Source organism: Mchenga conophoros, linkage group LG22 (genome assembly GCF_057382185.1).
Source record: "Mchenga conophoros isolate Kocher_MC1m ecotype Shallow Benthic linkage group LG22, M_conophoros_male_GT1.1, whole genome shotgun sequence".
Lineage (NCBI taxonomy): Eukaryota > Metazoa > Chordata > Actinopteri > Cichliformes > Cichlidae > Mchenga > Mchenga conophoros.
The window spans coordinates 7,745,221-7,766,005 of record NC_140546.1 but is presented as its reverse complement, the minus strand read 5'-3'; the positions used below and the strand labels follow the sequence as shown (position 1 = coordinate 7,766,005).

General features: G+C 37.3%; 1 protein-coding gene across 4 annotated transcripts in view; it reads left to right on the top strand.

Annotated features, from left to right (window-relative positions):
* LOC146548722 (class I histocompatibility antigen, F10 alpha chain-like) overlaps nt 1-20,785 on the top strand; it is a 40,047-nt gene that overhangs the window by 11,735 nt on the left and 7,527 nt on the right. Inside the window, exons 3-8 of one of the 4 annotated variants that reach the window (XM_085263048.1) lie at nt 5,273-5,551; nt 6,304-6,621; nt 7,239-7,334; nt 8,185-8,202; nt 8,374-8,433; nt 8,763-9,621. In XM_085263048.1, the coding sequence (XP_085119174.1) occupies nt 5,273-5,551; nt 6,304-6,621; nt 7,239-7,334; nt 8,185-8,202; nt 8,374-8,411 (749 nt within the window). In that variant the 3' untranslated portion in view covers nt 8,412-8,433; nt 8,763-9,621. Of the gene's footprint in view, nt 1-5,272; nt 5,552-6,303; nt 6,622-7,238; nt 7,335-8,184; nt 8,203-8,373; nt 8,434-8,762; nt 9,622-14,337; nt 14,478-15,719; nt 15,904-20,785 lie in introns of those variants that run through there. The other 3 variants (XM_085263052.1, XM_085263051.1, XM_085263050.1) reach the window with 3 other exon arrangements.

The following is a 20,785-nucleotide window of genomic DNA, read 5'->3' as shown; positions in this document are numbered from 1 at the left end:
ATATTGGTATGATCCGAGCTCAGACACTAAGCGACTGAGCGAGGGGGCGGGAGGAGCTGCTGCCTGCGAGTGCGCTGTTGGAGAAACGGAGCCAGGCAGACAGAGGAGAACTGAAGTTCGACCAGGTACCAAAGCAAATCATTTGTACTGTACAAATAATGTAAATATGACGGTGTATCACGAAAGATTGATATCAAACTGATCACTTGACCCATATTACGTTACTTGCTCTTCAAGTGAATCAACAAATGGCAAAATGAAAAGCCGAACAACAACAATGCTGTTTCTTTAGAGAGTCTCAGCTTACATGTGTGTTTATTTCATATTTTTAGTTGTTTCCCTCCACGGCTAAATAAATCGGTTTCAGTAATGCACTGATATACAAGAATGGACATAAGGGGCTTCTTTCAAAGAAAAAACTCTGGTAGATGTTATTTTATTTATTATGCTTTGTATGCTGTTCAGTATATTTCTATGCAAAACAAGAGGAACTTCAATACACAGCAGTATATTCACAGTTTAAACCAGATATTTACACACACTTTATGGAAAACACAAGAACATTTTTTTACTGTACAACATCAATTTAGAGTAAACTCGTTTTGTTTTGGTTAAATAAATATCGAAATATCTTTTGAATTAGTTAAATGTCAGAATAAAGAGAGACAGAGCTGTCTATTTTTTTTTATCACTTTCATCAAATTTAGGAGCACATATACACTAAGTTTATTGTTAATTAATAAGAAAACTCCAAAGATTCTATTCTGAGCTGAAGAAGCTTCTGATTGGTTAGTAGAGTCCATGTGAGTGAATTGGTGGCACAGCTGTGGATGCATATAAGGCAAAACACAAAGCCTGTTTCTTTCACATGGGAACATCAAGAGATGTCAACCAAAACACAAGAAAAAGAACTGTGGAGCTCCATAAGTGTGGCTCAATTTTGAATACAATTTGGTGCCATTTACAATTAAGAAATACAGATAGTTTCTCTCTTTACTCTTAAAGTTAACAAATATGTTTTTTATATTTATCAATCTAAAAAAATAAACATTTAGTCTGATTTGATGTTACAATTATAAAAGTGTTGTGTTTTTATCTGAAGAGTTTGTAAATATCTGGTTTCAACTGTATATTTGATGATTGTCAGCACAAAGAGGGAGAGAGAGGAACAGAGAGGGAGAGAGAGGACAGAACAGAGATGAACAAGAGCAGGTGAGACACACATGTCAGTCAAATGGTTGTTTACCAAAAGTATCACCGTATCATAGGTACTCATGTATCTCGTACCTAGTGTTTCTTTTTAGGTTTGTTATTTTTCAAATTCTATATTTATTAAGTTATGCAGGCTTGTTTGCACAACAAGGCTAAATAATTATATAAACTTTTGTGAATCTACATAGTGTACTTTGGTAGAATTAAAAAAATAAGTGTAGTGCAGGTCTATGATGATTTTTAGTGCTACTATCATCTAGTTCTGATTCTGGTTCTGTCTTGGTTAAGTCCTCAGTAGTCCTGATTTTGAACTGTTGTAGTCCTGTTTTAATTCCGGATCAGTTCTGGGTCTGGTTGAATTGGGGTTTAGTCCTCGATACAGCCCTGACCTTGTTCTGCCTTGCTGCTTAATTAAAAAACTAGTTTAAGGTGTCCTGTATATGTGATATATATTTTTCCCAATATGAAGTCATTCTTTTTCGAACAAAACTCAAAACAGAGCCTATTAATCTTTCAGTCATTTCTAAACACCCCCCCCCAATCCCACATGCATACTACCCTTTAGGGCTAAGCCCCGGGTGTATCATATGTCTGCCTCCGCCTCTGGCTGAAAGTAGAGACAGCTGAATGACCCGTTCACTGTCCACGGCCTCTTTATGAATGAATTTAACTAAATGCATGAAAATAAAACATTCAGCCCGTTTTCATGAGGAAATGTTTTCAGGATTAGCTTTCATTAGCAGAGGTTCCATAAATAATTCGGTGACAAACTTAAAGCTACTCTGTGGAAAATAAATAAATATTTAACTTTTAGTTTTACTTCAATAGTACAACAGTTTGGTGAGAAGTAGATAGACCAAAAATAAGAAACACAAACTAACAGACAGACGTTTAACAGCTAACAGTTTCTCTAAATTTTACACTGATTTTTGTCCTATTTAAAAATAAGACCGTAAATATGAGTTTCAGTCGATGTTTAATATTTTTGGTCCCAGATTTAAAATTTAATGGGTTTTTTTTTTTTACTAATAAACAACAACCTGAAAATATAATCAAGGAAAGTAAATTGTTAAAATGTCTCACTTTTCCCATAAACTGGCTGAAGGTTGATTATTAAGGTGGTGTCGTTAAATCAGGACGCCGTAAAATTCAGCAAGAATCCTTCCAGAAAGCCTCCCTATGAGCGGTGAAAAAACCCACGGGTTGTTTTGGTCATTAAACACAGCTTTGGTCACTCATCTACGCAACATTTAAGAGCGGCGGAAAATAACAGCGTACTGGGCGGATCACTGAGCTGCTTTTTCCGGCGCTCAGTGACTAGTGATGTAATATTCAGGGTGGTATCAACAATACTGATCCGACACCGATACTTTGTACAAAAACTTAACGTGTTATTGTATTTCAAATTATAGCTTCATAATGATCACAGGACATCAGACTACTTGTTCTTATTGTTTAGTTATGAAGAATTATCATATAGTTGTGAGTTAATTGACGCTATTTGAACAGGTATATCTGGTCATTTAACATGTGTATACTTGCCTGGACTTTCAACAAAAACATTCAACATTCACACTTTCAACAGGGGCAGTATTGTCGATATCAGCTCCAATAATTTCAAGTTATTCAGGCAGCTAATTGGGGGAGAGTAGTGAGCCATGACCACTATATCACTGTGATTGTTACTTTCCACAATAATTAGTTGACACAACAAAACACACTTTTCAGCTTTTCATGCTTTTTGAAACTCAGTTTTTTGGAGACCTGTGATGTAAATTCTGTCTCTAAAGCACACAAAAAGGTTTGGACATTTTTCATAGTGCATGTTTGAGGTTTATTCTTCCAAAGAAATTGTTGGAGCTATTTATTCTTTATTTTTGTTATTCTGAAATTTGTTGGTGTTTGTTGTTGGTTTGTTTATATTTTTGGGTTATTTGCAAGTTTATTTGTAGGTTAATATTTGCTTTGTTTTGTTTTGTTTTGTTGTTTATCTTGCTAAGTCAGCCAGGAAGAACTGTAAGGTCTTTTTTTTAAATATATAAATAAAGGGACTGGTATAGGACCAGAATGCACTGGGGTGGGCCTATGGTTTTTTACCAGAGCAGGAGAAGCAGCGGGTAGGAACAAAGATGGATCTTTGTTATTGTTTTCCAAACTGGAAAAATAAACAATAAAATGCAACTTTCGAGTTTGATAGTTGGACTTCTTTTGCCTGCATACAAAACATTACTACAGTGCAGCAGTGGCTTGTGAATTTTAAGCTGTAGGATGTTTGGTTGGACAAAGGGAACCCCCACTACAGAAATAATTAACACAGTTCAGCGGCTACATACTGAACTTGAAGGATAAAAGCAAAGAATCAATCCAGTCATGCTAGTATTGATCCGTAACCAATACCAGTGTTGGTATCAATACTATCTATATTTGGATCGACCCGCCCACCTCTCTCAGTGACAGCTGTGAGCGTTTTCTTGACTCATGCAGGGCCTCCCCATGTTTCTCCTCCACTTAATCTACACTCCAATCAAAGGAGTGCAGACAACACCAGCTCATCCCACATTCACTTTGTTGCCGCCTATAAGGTGTTTTTGCGAGATTTTCATGGACATTCACAGCGTCCTGATTTATTGATTAGCAATTTTAATATAATTTATTAACCAAACGGGCTGGAAAAGTGTGGAATTTGAACCTAGATGGTGTGTAACTCCACATGTTCATATAAAGAAAATACCTGTGATGATGCACCGAGGCTTTTCTCGTGGCTTTGAGAGCAGCGATTTTCTAAAAGCAGGAATGACTCCTCGTGTCGCTCTCACCTGTAGACTGTCGGCTCTCATCACAGCATCAGCGGCGCTCAGGTTCCTACTCAAAGACGCTCACAGATCTCTGTGCTACACATCCAATAATATCATTAACATGAATGTTTTAATATTTTTAGTGCAAAATCTGATCTGGTCACAGCGCTGAAAAACACCAAAGTGTCCCAGCATGGAGTCAAATTCAAGGTCTGAGTTATTGTTTCAGTCCTCTGCTCTTAGTAAATGTAATAAAAATGACAACATGGTTGTAAAATCTTAGGGGAACCTTTTTCACCTTTTTGTCAGGTCACAGCACAAGAAATTAACTGTCCATCCATTCGCTTCCACTTATCCTTTTCAGGGTCGTGGGGGGCGCTGGAGCCTATCCCAGCTGTCATAGGGCGAGAGGCGAGGTCGCTAGTCCGTCGCAGGGACAACACACAGGGACAGACAACCATTCACACTCACATTCACACCTAGTGGCAATTTGGATTATCCAATTAACCTATCACCACAAGCTGCATGTCTTTGGACGCTGGGAGGAAGCCGGAGCACACGGAGGGAACCCACACAAACACGGGGAGAACATGCAAACTCCACACAGAAAGATCCCGGCCTGATGGTGGAATTGAACTCAGGACCTTCTTGCTGTGCGGCAACAGTGCTAACCACTGTGCCACCGTGCTACCAGAGAACTTAACTGATTTATCAAAAATTATTTCTTGCATCGTCATCAATGATGACATGAAGCATTTGCTGGAGCCTGAAATACTGTAAGTAGAACTCCAGATTAGATTAATGTCACATGATCATATTAAACAGACACCTCTAGAAAAACCTCAGGACAGTCTGGTGCTTAGTTTCTCACAGGCTGATGACGGCTGCAGAGTTTCAGAGGATGGAAAGTAAATCTAGAATCAGGATCTGTGTCGGCTGCTGAGGATCCATCTTAGTGTGTTTGTCTGATCCTGCAGCTCACAGGAAGTTGCTCCACCTACAGCAGCATAGATAAACTGTGCAGTGATATCTCTGCAGGCAGGACGTAGATGTGCTAACGGGAGAAAATTAATTCTGTTTTTTTCCAGTGTCTTTCTGTAAAATCTACATTGTTAATGATGATTTGTTTTAAAAATCTTCCACTGAGACAAAAGCAGCCATAAATGTAGATCCTCTATATGTTGATCACGTCTCTGTGTCAGTGTAAGACTTTAGTGCAGCCTCTCTCTGGTTCACTGCAGTCTTTGTCTCTGTGTTTCTGTCAGGTGTTCACATTGTCCAGCGGATGTACGGCTGTGAATGGGATGAAGAAACAGGTGAAGTGAATGGATATCGCCAAGACGGCTATGATGGAGAGGACTTCATAAGCTTTGACCTGAAGACAGAGACGTGGGTCGCTCCAAAACAACAGGCTGTCATGACAAAGACGAAGTGGGACAGTAACAAAGCTACGATCACACAGTATAAGAATTACCTCACCCAGATTTGTCCTGAGTGGCTGAAGAAGTATGTGAACTATGGGAGGAGCTCTCTGATGAAAACAGGTAAAATCTATGACCAGAATTAGATTGTTAACCAAAAGTTATATGTCTCAGTTTATTACTTAATATGATATTAAATTAACCTTTATATGCATGAATTATGAAAACCTCAATCAGAGCTTTTTTTTCTTGAGTATTTTTATTCATCTTAAGGCATGAAAAAAAGATTTTTGAACTTCATTTTTTTTTAAACATATACTTTTCATTTTCAAAGAGTATTTTTACATGTCCACTTAGTTGTACAACAAACATTTTGACTTATGAATTTGACAAATGAATAATTAATATACACTGTGTAAAAACTATAACATAACAAAAATATATTTTAAAAAATATTTTAAAAATATTTTATAACAGTATAACAATATATGTAACAATTATAACAACTGTAACCCTGCCTATGGAGTGACTCATCAGTGTCCAATGTAGTGGTTTATGTGCAAGTTTACCATCAACACTGACACAAATACAAGAAAACAGCCTTTGAATAGTTGTCCACTGTAGTGACCCCTATGTGTGAAAGGGTTAATATAATTGCACTTCGCGTGGCCTTTTGACACATTTTTTTAAATTTAATATAATTTAATAAACTACATCACATCAAAAGAAATTGGTATGGTTTTAATAATAATAATCTTTTAAAGTTGCTCCTGGTCGTCATAGCAGATCATCTTCCACAGTTTTAGCTCTGATATACTCATTTCTAATCCTGTCCATCCTTCTCACTCCTTATGATAATTTTAATATCTCTCCAGTTCGTCCCTCACTGTCTCTCCTCCAGAAGTCTTCCTCCTCTCCAGTCACCTGCCACGCTACAGGTTTCTATCCTAACAGAGCCGAGATGGTCTGGAAAAAAGATGGAGTGGAGCTTCATGAGGGTGTGAACAAAGGAGAGATTCTCACCAACAATGACGGGACCTTCCAGATGAGTGTTGACCTGGATCTCTCATCAGTCAAACCTGAAGACTGGCACAGATACAGATGTGTGTTTCAGCTCTCTGGTGTGAACGAGGACATCATCACCAGACTGGACAAATCAGAGGTCAAAACCAACAAGGGTAAAAGTGATGAAGGTAGGAAACACGCATTTAGTTTACTGTAAAAATGGTGCAGTTCATGTGGTTTTATTTGAGTTTGATGAAAAGTTTAATTCCTCCCCCGTTGTGTACAGATTTATATTAAATATTTTTAATACTGATACTGATTTGTTAATTTCTTAATAAATATTAATATTTAAAGTTTTGAGCGCTCTGATTTAAATTATTGTCCACTTTGCTGTCTTTTCACTGTTTATTTAAATTTGCGAGTATCTTTGATATTCTTTCTGTCAGAATAATTTTAAGACCTAAATCAGTTTAGACCAACTTGTGTTTTTCCACCACATTTTTTCCTTGCTGAACATTGATGAATATAAAACATGTTCGTGTGTGGCCACTGATTATCTGACTAATGGACAGTTTTAGAAGATTAAATAGTAAATGGGGGAAAATGTATATTTTGAAACATTGCTATGTTCAAATTTATTGGCAATGTATTGAAATTAAATTAAATGGCAGAACTTTTATTGTTGGAATGAAAACAAAAATTAGTGAGACAAATATGTAGTGACCATAAACGAAGCTCTTGTACATGATTGTTATCTGATTGGAAACTTTTTGTTCTCACCTTTTGTTTGTTCTGTGATCCACAGGAAATTCCTTCTCCCTGATCATCACTGTTGTTGTTGCTGTGGTCGTTCTTGCTGCCATCGCTGTGATCACATTCATTATTTACAAAAAGAGGACAGGTGAGAAACAAACTTCCTGGATTTTTCTTGTATAATGCAAACAACAATGATGACATAGTACAAACAATAATAATGATAGTAAGAGTAATATGACTTAATTGAAGTCATTATTAACAGTTTTCAAAAGAAAACAAACAATGCACACAGGATTAAACAGGTAACAACCAAAAGCAGTGTAAGCTGAGTCTTCAGGTTAATATTTAAGTATTTTAACACTTTCTCTGCCAGCAGGATGATCAGACTCTTTTAAATCCTCAATATATTACAACAATATTCATTAATCATGCTCGTTGTGTTTCATAACTTGCCCCTTCATTTCTCTGCATTATCCCACTTGTAGATTTTTGTCCAGTTACTTCACTTTTTCTTCTTGTCTGTTATTTACTTTTTCTGCATCATTTTTCTTTCTGTCTTTGTGTTTTGTTTTGTTTTTTGTTTTTTACACCTGAGCTACAGTTTGGTTGTCAGGGAACAAAATAACCACCAACTCAGTTATTGAAACCCAAACATTGTTTCTCTTTTCTTAACCATCAACTCTGCCAAACAAACACATCCTAAGGTACACCTTTACCTGCATTAGAAATGTGTACGTTCTCTACCTTCAGTCGCTTTACTTATAAATTTAACACGAGCACATTTTGTGGGAAAAGTCAGAATATATCTATAAACACATTAGTGAGTAAGCCCAGTGTCTATGTTTTTAATTTTAGAAATTAAATTAATGCTTTTGTCCAGATTACAAAATGAAAATATGAAATTATGTTTCACGCCTTGTATAATACATGAAAAAAATTGTGTTAACATTTATAACAAATTATTAAAATGATGCATTTTTTCCTTTTTACTTCAGAGAAACGTCCCCCATCTCGTAAGTTAAACTTTGTCCCTTTTCTCTAATCTCTTGTTCACACTAAATTAAAAAGGGTTTCTGTACTTTAATCTAAGCAGTCTTTCAGGGCTGTTTCCTGTTGTGTTCGATTGTTGTAAAAGTGACAGATGAGAGCAGGATGTGGACTAACATTGTGTTTCTGACCTACAGCTGTAGAGAGCCAGGAGCAAATGCTTCCTCAAGCCTAAACCACAAACAGCTCTGCACACAGTGAGTTACTTCATATTTGTGTCTCATGTTTTAGCTTTCTTTTTAAAACTTATGTAAAATACTGGCTGTAGTAAAATCTCCTGTTTAAATATATCCAAAAAAAAGTGCTTTAGTATAACTTTACATCATATAAGAGAAAGACGCTTTCAAAATAACGTTTCATGAAATGATTTAACAAAATTAAAATAAATGTGTTAATTCCATTCAGAAACATATGAAGTAAATACTCGATTGAATCAGAATTTTAGATCTTAATGAAACTGTAAGTAGGTTATTTGTGGATCTGAACAATCCTAACATTTATTGTGTTTCTTTTTTTATCTCTGTAGGTTTATGGATAAACCTACAGTGGAGCTGAAAGAAGATGTGGTTCAGCTCATTCTTTTCCATAAACTAGAATTCATTGATTGTTCACATCATAAAATCTGTTTTAAAAAAAATCTAAAATATAGTTGCAGATGCTGGTTAATCAAGAAGTTTGAAAATGAGCTGGCAAATATTTAACATAAACATCATAATGGTGAAACGAAATTATTCTGAATTTGTTGTTTTCAGTTTAAAAAAGTCTTTCTTTGAAAGATTTAACAAAGATGTGACCGCCTGGAAAGACATGAAGCAATGGAATCATCACAGCAGTTGTAGTACAATCATAATTAAGCCTTTGTATGTTCATCTTAACTCAAAAATCCAATAGTTTAGTTTTTCTGGGGTTTTCTTGTAAATTGTTGCATCACTCATGAATGCTGAGATTCCCTCACTCTCAGTGATAAACGAATCATAATATTTTTCAAATTTTGTACATGTTTACTTGTGTATTTCGTAAAATTTGATTTAAAAGACAATCTTGTGTTGAATTCCAGGAGACCTTAAAAGATTTTTCTGTATGTCTGAATTTTTTTCTTAATTAATGAAGATGATGTTTATTCTCTGTTGTTTGATTTAAGACATGTTTTGAGGGTTTTTGATTGTAGAGTTTAGTTCAAGTTGAGATTCTGGAGGGTTGTGTGGGTTATGTTTTTAACACATTGGTAGATGTGTTTCTGCTTATAGTTCAGGATTTTTCAAGGTTTTCCTCATTTGTCTGTAAACTTTAAAAAATTAATTAGTAGAATATGTATCAGTAAAACGGCATTGCTCTTTCTCTCCTTTTCGTACTTTGGTTATCAATAAAGTCCCAAATAATCCAAATTGCTGTGACTTTTTTGTTATAAAATGTAAACTTAGCTACAGTTTCATAAATACGGCCTAAATATTAATGGACTAGATACAATATAACTTGTGATAGTAGCTCAGTAAGTTCAGGTGTCATAGTGACAGCTCAGGTCCATTAAGTGTCCTTGTGACAAAGGACCCCACGGACACAGCGTTGCAAGATGGTTCAATGTTTATATATTTTTTTGTCTCCACTCTTTTGGTTGTGCAGCTTTGCAGCGGCTGTCTCTAGCACAGTATACAGCAAACCGGGGGTATTGACCAGCCAACCCCAAGAAGTGACTCACCTCCTTTTTGGTCTTGGGATGCCCTGCCTGCCTCCTAAGTGGTACTCCAGATACTGTACCTCCCTCCATCAACACTTCTTTGGGTTGGCCATGAGACCCGCCTGCCTCAGGGACTCCAGGACTGCACCTGCTCCACATTCTCTGCCCAGGTGTCACTGTGTATGATGACATCATCCAAAAAGTAACAGAATATGCAGCGTGAGGGTGCAGCACCCAGTCTAAAAGGTGCTGGAAGGTGGCAGGGACTCATCCAAACAGAAGTGTGACAAATTGGTACAAACCAAATGGATGAAATTTGACTGAGTCTAGCCCCTCTGTTGTACAGGCGCTGCTGATGTTCCTGGGCCTGGAGCAAATTTTCTCCCAGAAAATATGAAGCTTTGCTCTCTGGTCCAAAACATATTGAATCTCATTCTTCTAGAGTTTAGTTCAAGTTGAGATTCTGGAGGGTTGTGTGGGTTATGTTTTTAACACATTGGTGGGTGTGTCTCTGTTTATATATCAGTAAAACTGCATTGCTCTTTTTCTCCTTTTTGTACTTTTGCTTTTCAAAAATCCCAAATAATCCAAATTTCTGTGACTTTTTTTTTTAAAAATAAAATGTACACTTAGCTAAAGTTTCATGAATCCAGCCCAAATATTAATGGATCAGCTACACTTTAACTTGTGATAGTAGCTCAGTAAGCTTAGGTGTAATGATGCCAGCTCCAGTCCATTAAGTGTCCTTGTGACAAAAGTATTGTGTGTGTGTGTGTGTGTGTGTGTGTGTGTGTCGTATTGTGGTTCGATGTTTGCTTTTGTGGATGTTTATTTTTTTCATTTGGTTTACCAACACTAGACTTGACAATTTGCATATGATGAAGTAACTGACCTCACAGCCCATTGTTCCTTCAGTGGGCTGGTTTCAGCTATTGTGCAAATGCACTGTTTATGGGAAACCTGCAGTCAGCTGAGACTGAAGAAGTCACCTGGATGAGTGACGAAATGTTTCTCCCACTGAAAACTCTACGTCCAGATGAACAGAATCAACCTTCACACTTTATAGACTTGTGCTATTCCAGAATGGTCGCCTGAATCAGGTAGAGTATAAAAGGAAGCCAGCTGCTTTTAGAGGGGTTGGGTTCTTTGGCATGTGTTGGCACGTAAACTCATACTTTATTTAATAAAGACTACCAGAACTAACAGAAAGTCTTAAAATCCAACATTATATTTTAATTTTTATATGTAAATACATAATATCCAGTCTGTAGCCTTTCGGTTTAGACAATAATACATAAATATTGCCTCTTTATTTGTTTTTTTTTTTGTTTTTTTAAATAAAATTCAACATTTCTGATTTTAGGAATTGATCGTTTCATTATTTTATCATTGCAGCAACGTTGCAGAAAGAGAAGGACACACAGCTATTCCAGCTGATTTTGCTGGAATAGGTTTCCAGATGAATTTGTGGGCGGATTAATAATTGCATCTGGATTACTTGGGGAAGTTATTTGTATATGAGTGTAAACACGAGCATAATTTAAACTACTTTTAAAATGAAATTAGTAAGAATATGATTAAGTACAAATAACTCCAGAAAATATGTGATAACAGCTGTGACACAAATATACATGATTGGTATGTGTCTTTAATCCCTACGTCACTTTAGGTCTCTAATCACAGATTAGGCGCTACTAGCTCTTTGTTTCTGCCTGAAGCGTTTCACTTTCCAAAATAAATTAGTAAATAAATAAACCTCGGTTCTCTCATTTTGCCTGGTTACTGGTGAGGCGCATCCAGCTTTGAATTCCTATTGGTCAGAGAGGAGTCACTGCGCGTGCGGACTCAGAGGCTGTAGTTTCATTTTGTGGCAAAATGAAAACAATAAACGGTTGTATTATTTTTTTCTTCTTATATTGAGAGAATTGAATTGAAAATGAGGACGTTTATGATGCTGCTTCTTTACTGGACAGCGTCTGTGTCTGCAGGTAAGCTTCATAAAAATGAAACTGTTCTTTAGAGATAGTGTTGCTCTCAGGTGGCTCAGGTGTTACTGTAAACAGACTCTCGGCTTGCACATATTCAAGATTCAAAGTTTATTTTTATGTCGCAGTTTGTTTGTTTTTGTTGTTGTTGGTGTTGTTTTTTTACAGAAGTACAAAGGCTTCAACAAAATGTTGCTTCTCACCAGCCTCTACGCTACAATGATCAGTAAAAGAAATAAAATACAGTAATAACAAAACCAAAATAAGGATTGTTAGTGCAAAGTCTTCAAGCATCCTACTGGTTCTGCAGCTGATGCTCTGTCACCTCTTTCCAGATGTTGGAGGGAAAACAGGCCGTGAGAGGGCTGGTTTGGGTCCCTGATGTTTGTAGCTGTTTGCAGAAAGCCTACAAACAGCTACAAACATCAAAACCTAAATGAGTGTTGGTTTACAAATGATTTTTGTTGAAATTAAATTTCTAATTGTAGAAGAAGAAAAATTTAAGCTGCTCATAATGTTTTATGGTGTAAGGTATAGAAGTGTAATATTAGCAAAAAGGGAAAGAAACAGTTGTAATCTGCACAATACTAAAAAATGAATTCATTGGCAGCCTATGGTCGGGTTAATGCCATAATAAGGACTGTAAATCATTACTGATGCATCATGAAAGTATAACCAAATCAAAATGACCTACAAACACCAGTTTTTACAAAACAATATTGTAGTTACAAAATGTAAGTTTTTAATATAAGATAATCTGAAAAGATAAAACATTGATTCATAAATCTATTTTTGTATTTATAGAGGAGACACTACCCACATAGCAAAATTGGTATGGCCTGGATCTGGCCCACACAATGTGCTTACACGTGGCCCACATACCGCAAAGGATGACGGCGCTTTGGTGACCCAGATCTGGTTCGCCAGAGGTGGCCCACACATGGGCCAGCACAAGGCCAGTTGCAGACACACTGGTGCTCCTTTGCTGGCCCAGAAGAGTTTCAACTCTGGCCCCAGATGTCAGCCTAATGTGTACCTTAATTAAGCCATGTAATAAAAACATGTGCATAGTAGTGCAAAAGTAACATGACAAAACTCTGTTCAGACAGTGAATGAACAGATTCTTATACAACGCTTTTCACGTTCCCAGATTATTGAAAGTGGTCTATACAACATCTCACATTCACCCAACCACACGCTTTCTCTAAACTGAGTGCTTCCTAACTACATTCACACTCTTGACATGCAGACTGGAGGAGCCAGGGATAAAACCGCTAACCTTCTGAGCAGTAGGTGACCTGCTCTACCTCCTGAGTTACAGCCACCCACTGGCAGAAATGAGTAAACCGTCACTAGGTTTTGTATAGTGTACACTACAAACCTGTCAAACCTGCATTTGGAACGTTGGCTACTACAGCAGTATAGTATTGCAACATGGCATTTGGGTCTCCTAACTAAAATAGGAAAATAGGAACATAAATAGTGCCATCATTGCCAGACCTGACCCACATCAGGTTGACATACACTTTGCCATGACACCAGTCAGTCAGAAGTGCCAGCTTGATGCCGGATCCGGGCCAGACCTGTTTTCTGTGAGCCTGGGCCACATACACCAAACCACAATCGGGCCAGATGTGGCATGCCATCACATAAACAGTGTCATCTATGCCAGGCTTGGCCCATACCTGGATGACATACGTCTTATCATGCCAGAAGTCAGCCAGCAGTGCCGGCTTCACACCAGATCCGGGGCACACCTGCTTGCTATGTGGGTATAGTTTTTTTATTTTGAAAATGTGCTGATTTTTAAAGCTGTTTCTCACTACATTAAATATTTCTTACAGTGACCCACTCTATGAAGTATTTCTACACTTGGGATTGTCACGGTTTGCCAGGCAAAGCCGTGGGGATGTGGGGGAAAGGAGGACAAAGAACGGTGGACTCTTCACTGCAAGTGGTTTGTTTATTTACAGTGCGAAAATGACAATAAATCCCCGTGCTCTCCCTTTACTCCCGTGTCGTGCCTTCTTCCCAAAAAGTCCCTGTTTAGTGCTCTCTGCTCCTGTGTCTCTGCACTCCCCATGCTCACTGCTCTCTCTTGTCCCACACTCCTCCTGAGGAAAACAATATAAAACACTTAATCCCAGCAGACATACACTCACTGACTTTAAAACTAAACTAGAAGACTGATGTGAAGTCTAACACAATAATCCCACATCGGTGGAAGCTCCATCGCTCTCCTAAATAGCTCCCCCGACGAGCCCAGATCAGCAGCAGGTGTGTGGCAAGGACTTCGGGTGTGGCCAGTCCCCTAGCAGGGCCACACCCACCAGGCCTGAAGGTGGCTGTGACTAGGCCACAGAAAACACATGCACACACACACCTGCCTACATACGAGTCCCCAGAGTCCATGACAGGGATGATTGATGAAGTTCAGATGATTCGTTATGACAGCAGCACCAGGAGAGCTGAACCCAAACAGCAGTGGATGAACGTTGCAGCAGATACACAGCACTGGGAGAGGAACACTGCGTTTCTTCCTCCATTAATAATTTAAAGCAGCGCTTCAACCAAACTGGAGGTTTGTTGATGTTTTTACTGACACATGCTGTCAATGTTTTCTTGTTTGTTTTTGCAGTACATTGAAAATTTGTCATTTAGATCACAGTCCGAACTCTTGTTTAGATGGTATTAACTTGCCTTGACCACAGTGGCTTAGTCTTGAACCAAATACTCAATTAGATGGTCAAAGGAAAATTAATCAACAGCAGGTTTGATGATTAAATCATGATGAAAGTATTTCATCCAACTAAACTCCAAATATTTACAGGTTCCTGTTTTTTCTACAATTTCTCAGTTAATCGATTAAACTGTCCATGACAGTTTAATCGATGTTTATGTAATTACTTTAAAAAAAAAAACCTATTGTTTATATTCACATTCACATTATGCAGGAATACGATTAAACTGTCGATTAAACTGTCATGGACATTTTAATTGATTGGACTCAAGAGTGTGAGACTTGTTTGTTACCGTTCCTGTTGCCACCGATTTTCAGTCCACTTCAACAATTTCAGCAAATGTGTTTGTTTGTGAGAAGCTGCTAGTAACAAATTTCTCAAAAATACAATTTAAAATGAGTTGTCTCTTTGTTATGACACGATGCGGGTGGACCACGGGAGCAGAACACACAGACATGTTTTGGACACAGTGCAGGGGGTTATACTTACAGTGACACAAACAACACAATTCCGGTGTTCTGGGAATCCATCCTACCTCAAAAAACATCCTACCCAATGTTTCTGCGCAGCCGCCGCGCATGTGCAGAACACCAAACCCAAATTAGCTTCTTTTTCTCTCACCTATCCGCAATACTTCTTAAAAGTTATGGTTAGGGTTATGGTTAAGGGTAGGGTTAGGTTTAGTCACAAGTCACCGTCAAATCATAATACGAGGACGTCAAAGTAGGATGGTTTCTCAGAACACCGGCAATCACTTTTTGGCACAACACCGGGAGGGGACAAGCATCGAAGGCGTTTGGAAAGGGAGGGGGGATGAGTGTGTATCAGTGTATGCGTTTAAAATTAATACAAATCACTCCACTGAGAAACTTAACAAGGTTTTATCCACTGAATAGAAAATAAATTAAATAAATACAGTGTATACCCAGCATAACATGAACTAAACCTGTCATAACATAAAAATTTATAAAGACCAGATGAAACTAAACTTCCTTTCGTGATAAACTGGTTCATATGAAGATATTTTACTTTCAGTTTCGTTGATTTCAGTGACGTTTACTCTCAGAGTAAATCCCTTTTGGCTCTGATCAAGGCTAATGGTGACGTTTCTCCTGGTTCTCCATTTTAGCTTTTTCTGGACAAGCAAACGCATAAAGTCTGTTAAAGGTTTGGATGTTTATGGTCACAATGAAGAAGATGAAGAAAGAAGAAAGATGAAAGCCTTCATCTTCCTTCTTCTCCTGGAAATACAGGGGGCAGCAGCAGGTCAGTTTGACTGTTATATTTTTGTCTTTTTCTATGTCAGATTTATGTAATTTGAAAGACAAATGGACGGACTGTTTGCTCCCCAGAAAGTTCCTGTACGCTAAACATTTAGTTATAATGGATCCTAGTAGAAAATGTCAATGTTTAGAAACAATCGATTATATTATACAGATAATTAAATCGTCTGTTTATCTTTTCAATACCTAATAATAAACATTAAAGTTTAGATGAAGGCAAAGATTAAAACAAGGCGACATATTATGGGCAGAAATCTGTGCCATCAGAAACTGAATTTGAATAAGTTAAATTTGAATTTGAATTGCTCAGATTGAATCTGAATTGTAACTTGAAAAAATGCTTTTGAAAACTGAATTTGAATTAGTCTAATTTGAAATTGAATTTATGGTTTGAAAATGATCATCACTAAATTGAAATTGAATTTTATATTTTGAAAATGAATTGATTTGCTTTGAAACTGCATTTTATCCTTTAAAAATTTAGCTCTTGAATAATTTCAGTTTCACTTCTCACCATTCAGTTTCAGTTCTACAATTCAGTTTTTTGTGTAGCGTGGCGTAAGCCACCAAGTAACCACTGTGGGCCTCTACTATGACTGGTACGAACTTCCAGGCCCAAAACTCTCACAGGACCGAGTCCAGAATAAACGGGACCAGAGGGTCAATATCAGTAAAAGATGTTCAAAATTTTATTCATATAACAAGACACCAAAGTTTTAAGAAAAAGAAAAAAAACCTAAAACATCACTACAACAAAAAGAGGTAGTATTGGTGCAACCAGACAGCAACGCGACTATCACCTGAGGGTTTGTTCCTCCTTGGCGGTCCCAGGTGCTCATCACTCTAAAAGAGACAATTCCACCTCAAACATATACAGGCCCAACCGAACACTTATAGCATGCACTAAGTGTTAGCTCAGGCAATAACGGTGGTAATACAAAAGCACTCTTAATAAACCTTAATCACGGCAAACCCACACACAGAGCACCTCTAAAAATCCTCATTCCCCCAAGGTATGAGCCCCACTCAGGGATTGCACGTTGCCCGCTTAGTATTGCGCCAACCCAATAAAAATAAACAAAACCCGGGATAAAACAACGAAAATAATTAAAAACGGTGACCCTGCTAAAATCAAACAAAAACACAACCACACAGAGAAGGAGGGCATGTGCAGCCTGCCCTACAGGAGGGAATACAATATAAGTTAAATTATAATGCATAATAGACTTTTTCCCCTTTTTTTTAATGTCAAATATATTAAATTAACATACCTCGAGTAGGCAACTGTATTTGCTGCACACCTGATTTGTCTTGGCCTTTTCTTCAACAGAAATCACTACTAAAACATAAATTATAATAAACATCAAATACATTTCAACAAAATTTAAGAAAGGACACTAAAAGACAAACAGCCTGTACCTTGAACCTCATCTAGAGGTTTAAAACCACAGTTTGCGTCGTAGGCAATTAAACTTCTCGGCTCTTCACCTACTCACGCATCCATTACTCACAGCCGCTTGTCAGTGGGAATCATCAGCACCTGTTACTACTCCCTCTTTTATGCCCTCCATTGAGTCCCCTTGGTCCTAAAGCCTTCTCCATTACATTTGGAACTTACATCCGGTTCCGGTTCAAGCGCAGATTAATAGAACTACGTTTTACTAGCGGACCGAAAGTGCTACTGACGGGAATCTACAGCATCTTGAGCTGAATTAAGACTTCAGAAGCCATTCGTCATGTCGAATGACCAGCGGATGAACTCTCAGGTTGGTAATAAATGTATTACATGTATAAGAACAAGCGTCATGTTAACAAATGATAGCCGTAAGGTAACTTTTATGCTTATTGTAGCTGTTAGCTAAAAACGCTGGATTCAGCTTTGACAACAAATATGATCGACTGTTCCTAGTAGAATTCCAAAGTTGTCATCTTGGACCCTCTCAGAGTACCCCCTCTGTATGCTTGCAGAGACCCCTACAGTAGGGAAACATGCAAAACAGTGTCCAAACCTTTGTATTTTAGCTTTATTTATGTCTTACACAGCATCCCAACTCTTTAGCTAACTTAATAACTTTAGCTAAAGTGAATAGTTAGTCTAATTCATTAGTGCAGCATTACTGGATCACCTCTGTTTGAAGTGATATAATATGATATACAACTATCACTGAAACAGCAAACTTTGTAAATAAGCAAACAACACTTCTCATTCTCTAAACGTTTGGCCACAGCTGTAGATTACACTATCAGTGCTTGTTCACTCTTGACACTCATTACATTTCAAAATTTACTTTGTGCATTTACAGGTAAACAATATCTAATATTTTATCTAAATGAATGCTTTGTCTTTGAAAAGGGTGAAGAGCCTGAGGCCGGTGACAGTCCAGTTCTACTCCAAGTACACCCTTACAGTGGCTCACAGGACAAGGCCACATTCCTGTCCTGCCAGAAGAGAAGAGAAACTTCAGAGTCTTCATGCAGTTCAACCACACCTGTCATATTCCATATGACAGGGGCCTCAAACTCCAGTCTTCAAGGGCCAGTGTCATGCAACTTTTCCATGCCCTCGAGGACTGGAGTTTGAGACCCCTGCTGTATAGTGTTCATGCAGTTTTCTACCCCACAGTTACAGCATGTCTGACTGCCTGTTCAGCATATGCAAAAATATATGATGAGTTTAAGCATGTGATGACTAAGGCCTTCCATTATGGTGTTTGTCATCACATGTCACAGACATCTGGATGATCATTTGGAATAAACTAAAAACTTGTTACTTCATCTTTTATCTTTATTATTATTATTGTTCTTATTTTACATTTTTCATTGTTAGGCATTGGGTTTATTTTTAGTAGTCCTTTCCAACTTCTTTCCCCTCTTCCATGTTACTGTGTCAGCTTGTCAGCATCTATTTGGGTTTGGAAGTGGAACAGAAAGTAAGGAAATCCAAAGTGCCATTAAAACCAGGAGAGGTTCTTATATTTCAGAAGGAGGGATTAATTCAAAAGAAATGACCTCAATGCCATATTTTATTTAGGAACCCTAGAGAGCACTTTGCAAAATAACACATTCTTATAATTTCACCCTCAGATGAGCCAAGCTACAACTGTCAGGGAAGGTGATGTAGGTATAGAGCATATGAGAGTGGTTAAGTTAATGTCTCTTGTCTAGATGAAGGCACAAAAGGGATCAATAGCAAGGCGTAGAGATTCAGTATCTTCAGTCTTCAGTGGACACTCCATTTCTGGCACAAAACACCTGTAAAAGATGGTCGATTTAGGAGGTGACCCGACAACTTCAGCCTGTGAAATATAGTAATGGAGCAGTATGCTTTAAGAAAAAAAATCGAATTAAGCATGCACTCAGTACCCTAAGAATTATTATGGTAGTTAAACACAGTGATAGTTGTATATCATATTATATCACTTCAAACAGAGGTGATCCAGTAATGTTACACTAATGAATTAGACTAACTATTCACTTTAGCTAAAGTTATTAAGTTAGCCAAAGAGTTGGGATGCTGTGTAAGACATAAATAAAGCTAAAATACAAAGGTTTGGACACTGTTTTGCATGTTTCCCTACTGTAGCATACAAGCATACAGAGGGGGTACTCTGAGAGGGTCCAAGATGACAACTTTGGAATTCTACTAGAAACAGTCGATCATATTTGTTGTCAAAGCTGAATCCAGGGCAAACTACGCTAAATTAGCGTTTTTAGCTAACAGCTACAATAAGCATAAAAGTTACCTTACGGCTATCATTTGTTAACATGACGCTTGTTCTTATACATGTAATACATTTATTACCAACCTGAGAGTTTATCCGCTGGTCATTCGACATGACGAATGACTTCTGAAGTCTTAATTCAGCTCAAGATGCTGAACATTCCCGTCAGTAGCACTTTCGGTCCGCTAGTAAAACGTAGTTCTATTAATCTGCGCTTGAACCGGAACCGGATGTAAGTTCCAAAAACTGAATTTTGGAACTGAAATTGAATTGTAGAACTGAAACTGAATGGTGAGAAGTGAAACTGAAATTATTCAAGAGCTGAATTTTTAAAGGATAAAATGCAGTTTCAAAGCAAATCAATTCATTTTCAAAATATAAAATTAAATTTCAATTTAGTGATGATCATTTTCAAACCATAAATTCAATTTCAAATTAGACTAATTCAAATTCAGTTTTCAAAAGCATTTATTCAAGTTACAATTCAGATTCAATCTGAGCAATTCAAATTCAAATTTAACTTATTCAAATTCAGTTTCTGATGGCACAGATTTCTGCCCATAATATGTCCCAAACTATTTGATGATTTCCGGGTTTAAACCGTTCGTGATGCATTTTTAAGCGTTGTGACTCTGCTGTCTCTCCAAACAGTCCATCAAATAAAACATCAGTGAGGAGGTCTGATGATAATCTGGTGACAGTAATTAAAACGTTTATTTTAAAAACTAAGTACTATTTTAATTTTCATGAAGGTTTAAAACATTTTCACACAACAGCTGCTCATTAAAGTTAACTAAAGTTCATTTAAGTATCTTTATAAATATTATTTTTATTTTATTATTATTTAAAAATTATTTGTTCAATATATGAAGAGCCACATGTCGTAACTAACGAGTAGTTACACCCGGATATGAAGTTCACTGTTTTTCTGGTGTTATTGCTTAATTAACAGCGCAATGAGGTGACTTTTGTTGTGACGTGGATAAATAAAATAAAATAGAATTCAATTGAACTGAATTGAGATGCAAATTAAATCATTATTACTTCATAATATCAGATAGTTTATGTATGTAAAGTGTGAGTACACTACACATACCATCATGAACTAATTTTGGTATCACTGCTGAATGATCAATAAGAAGC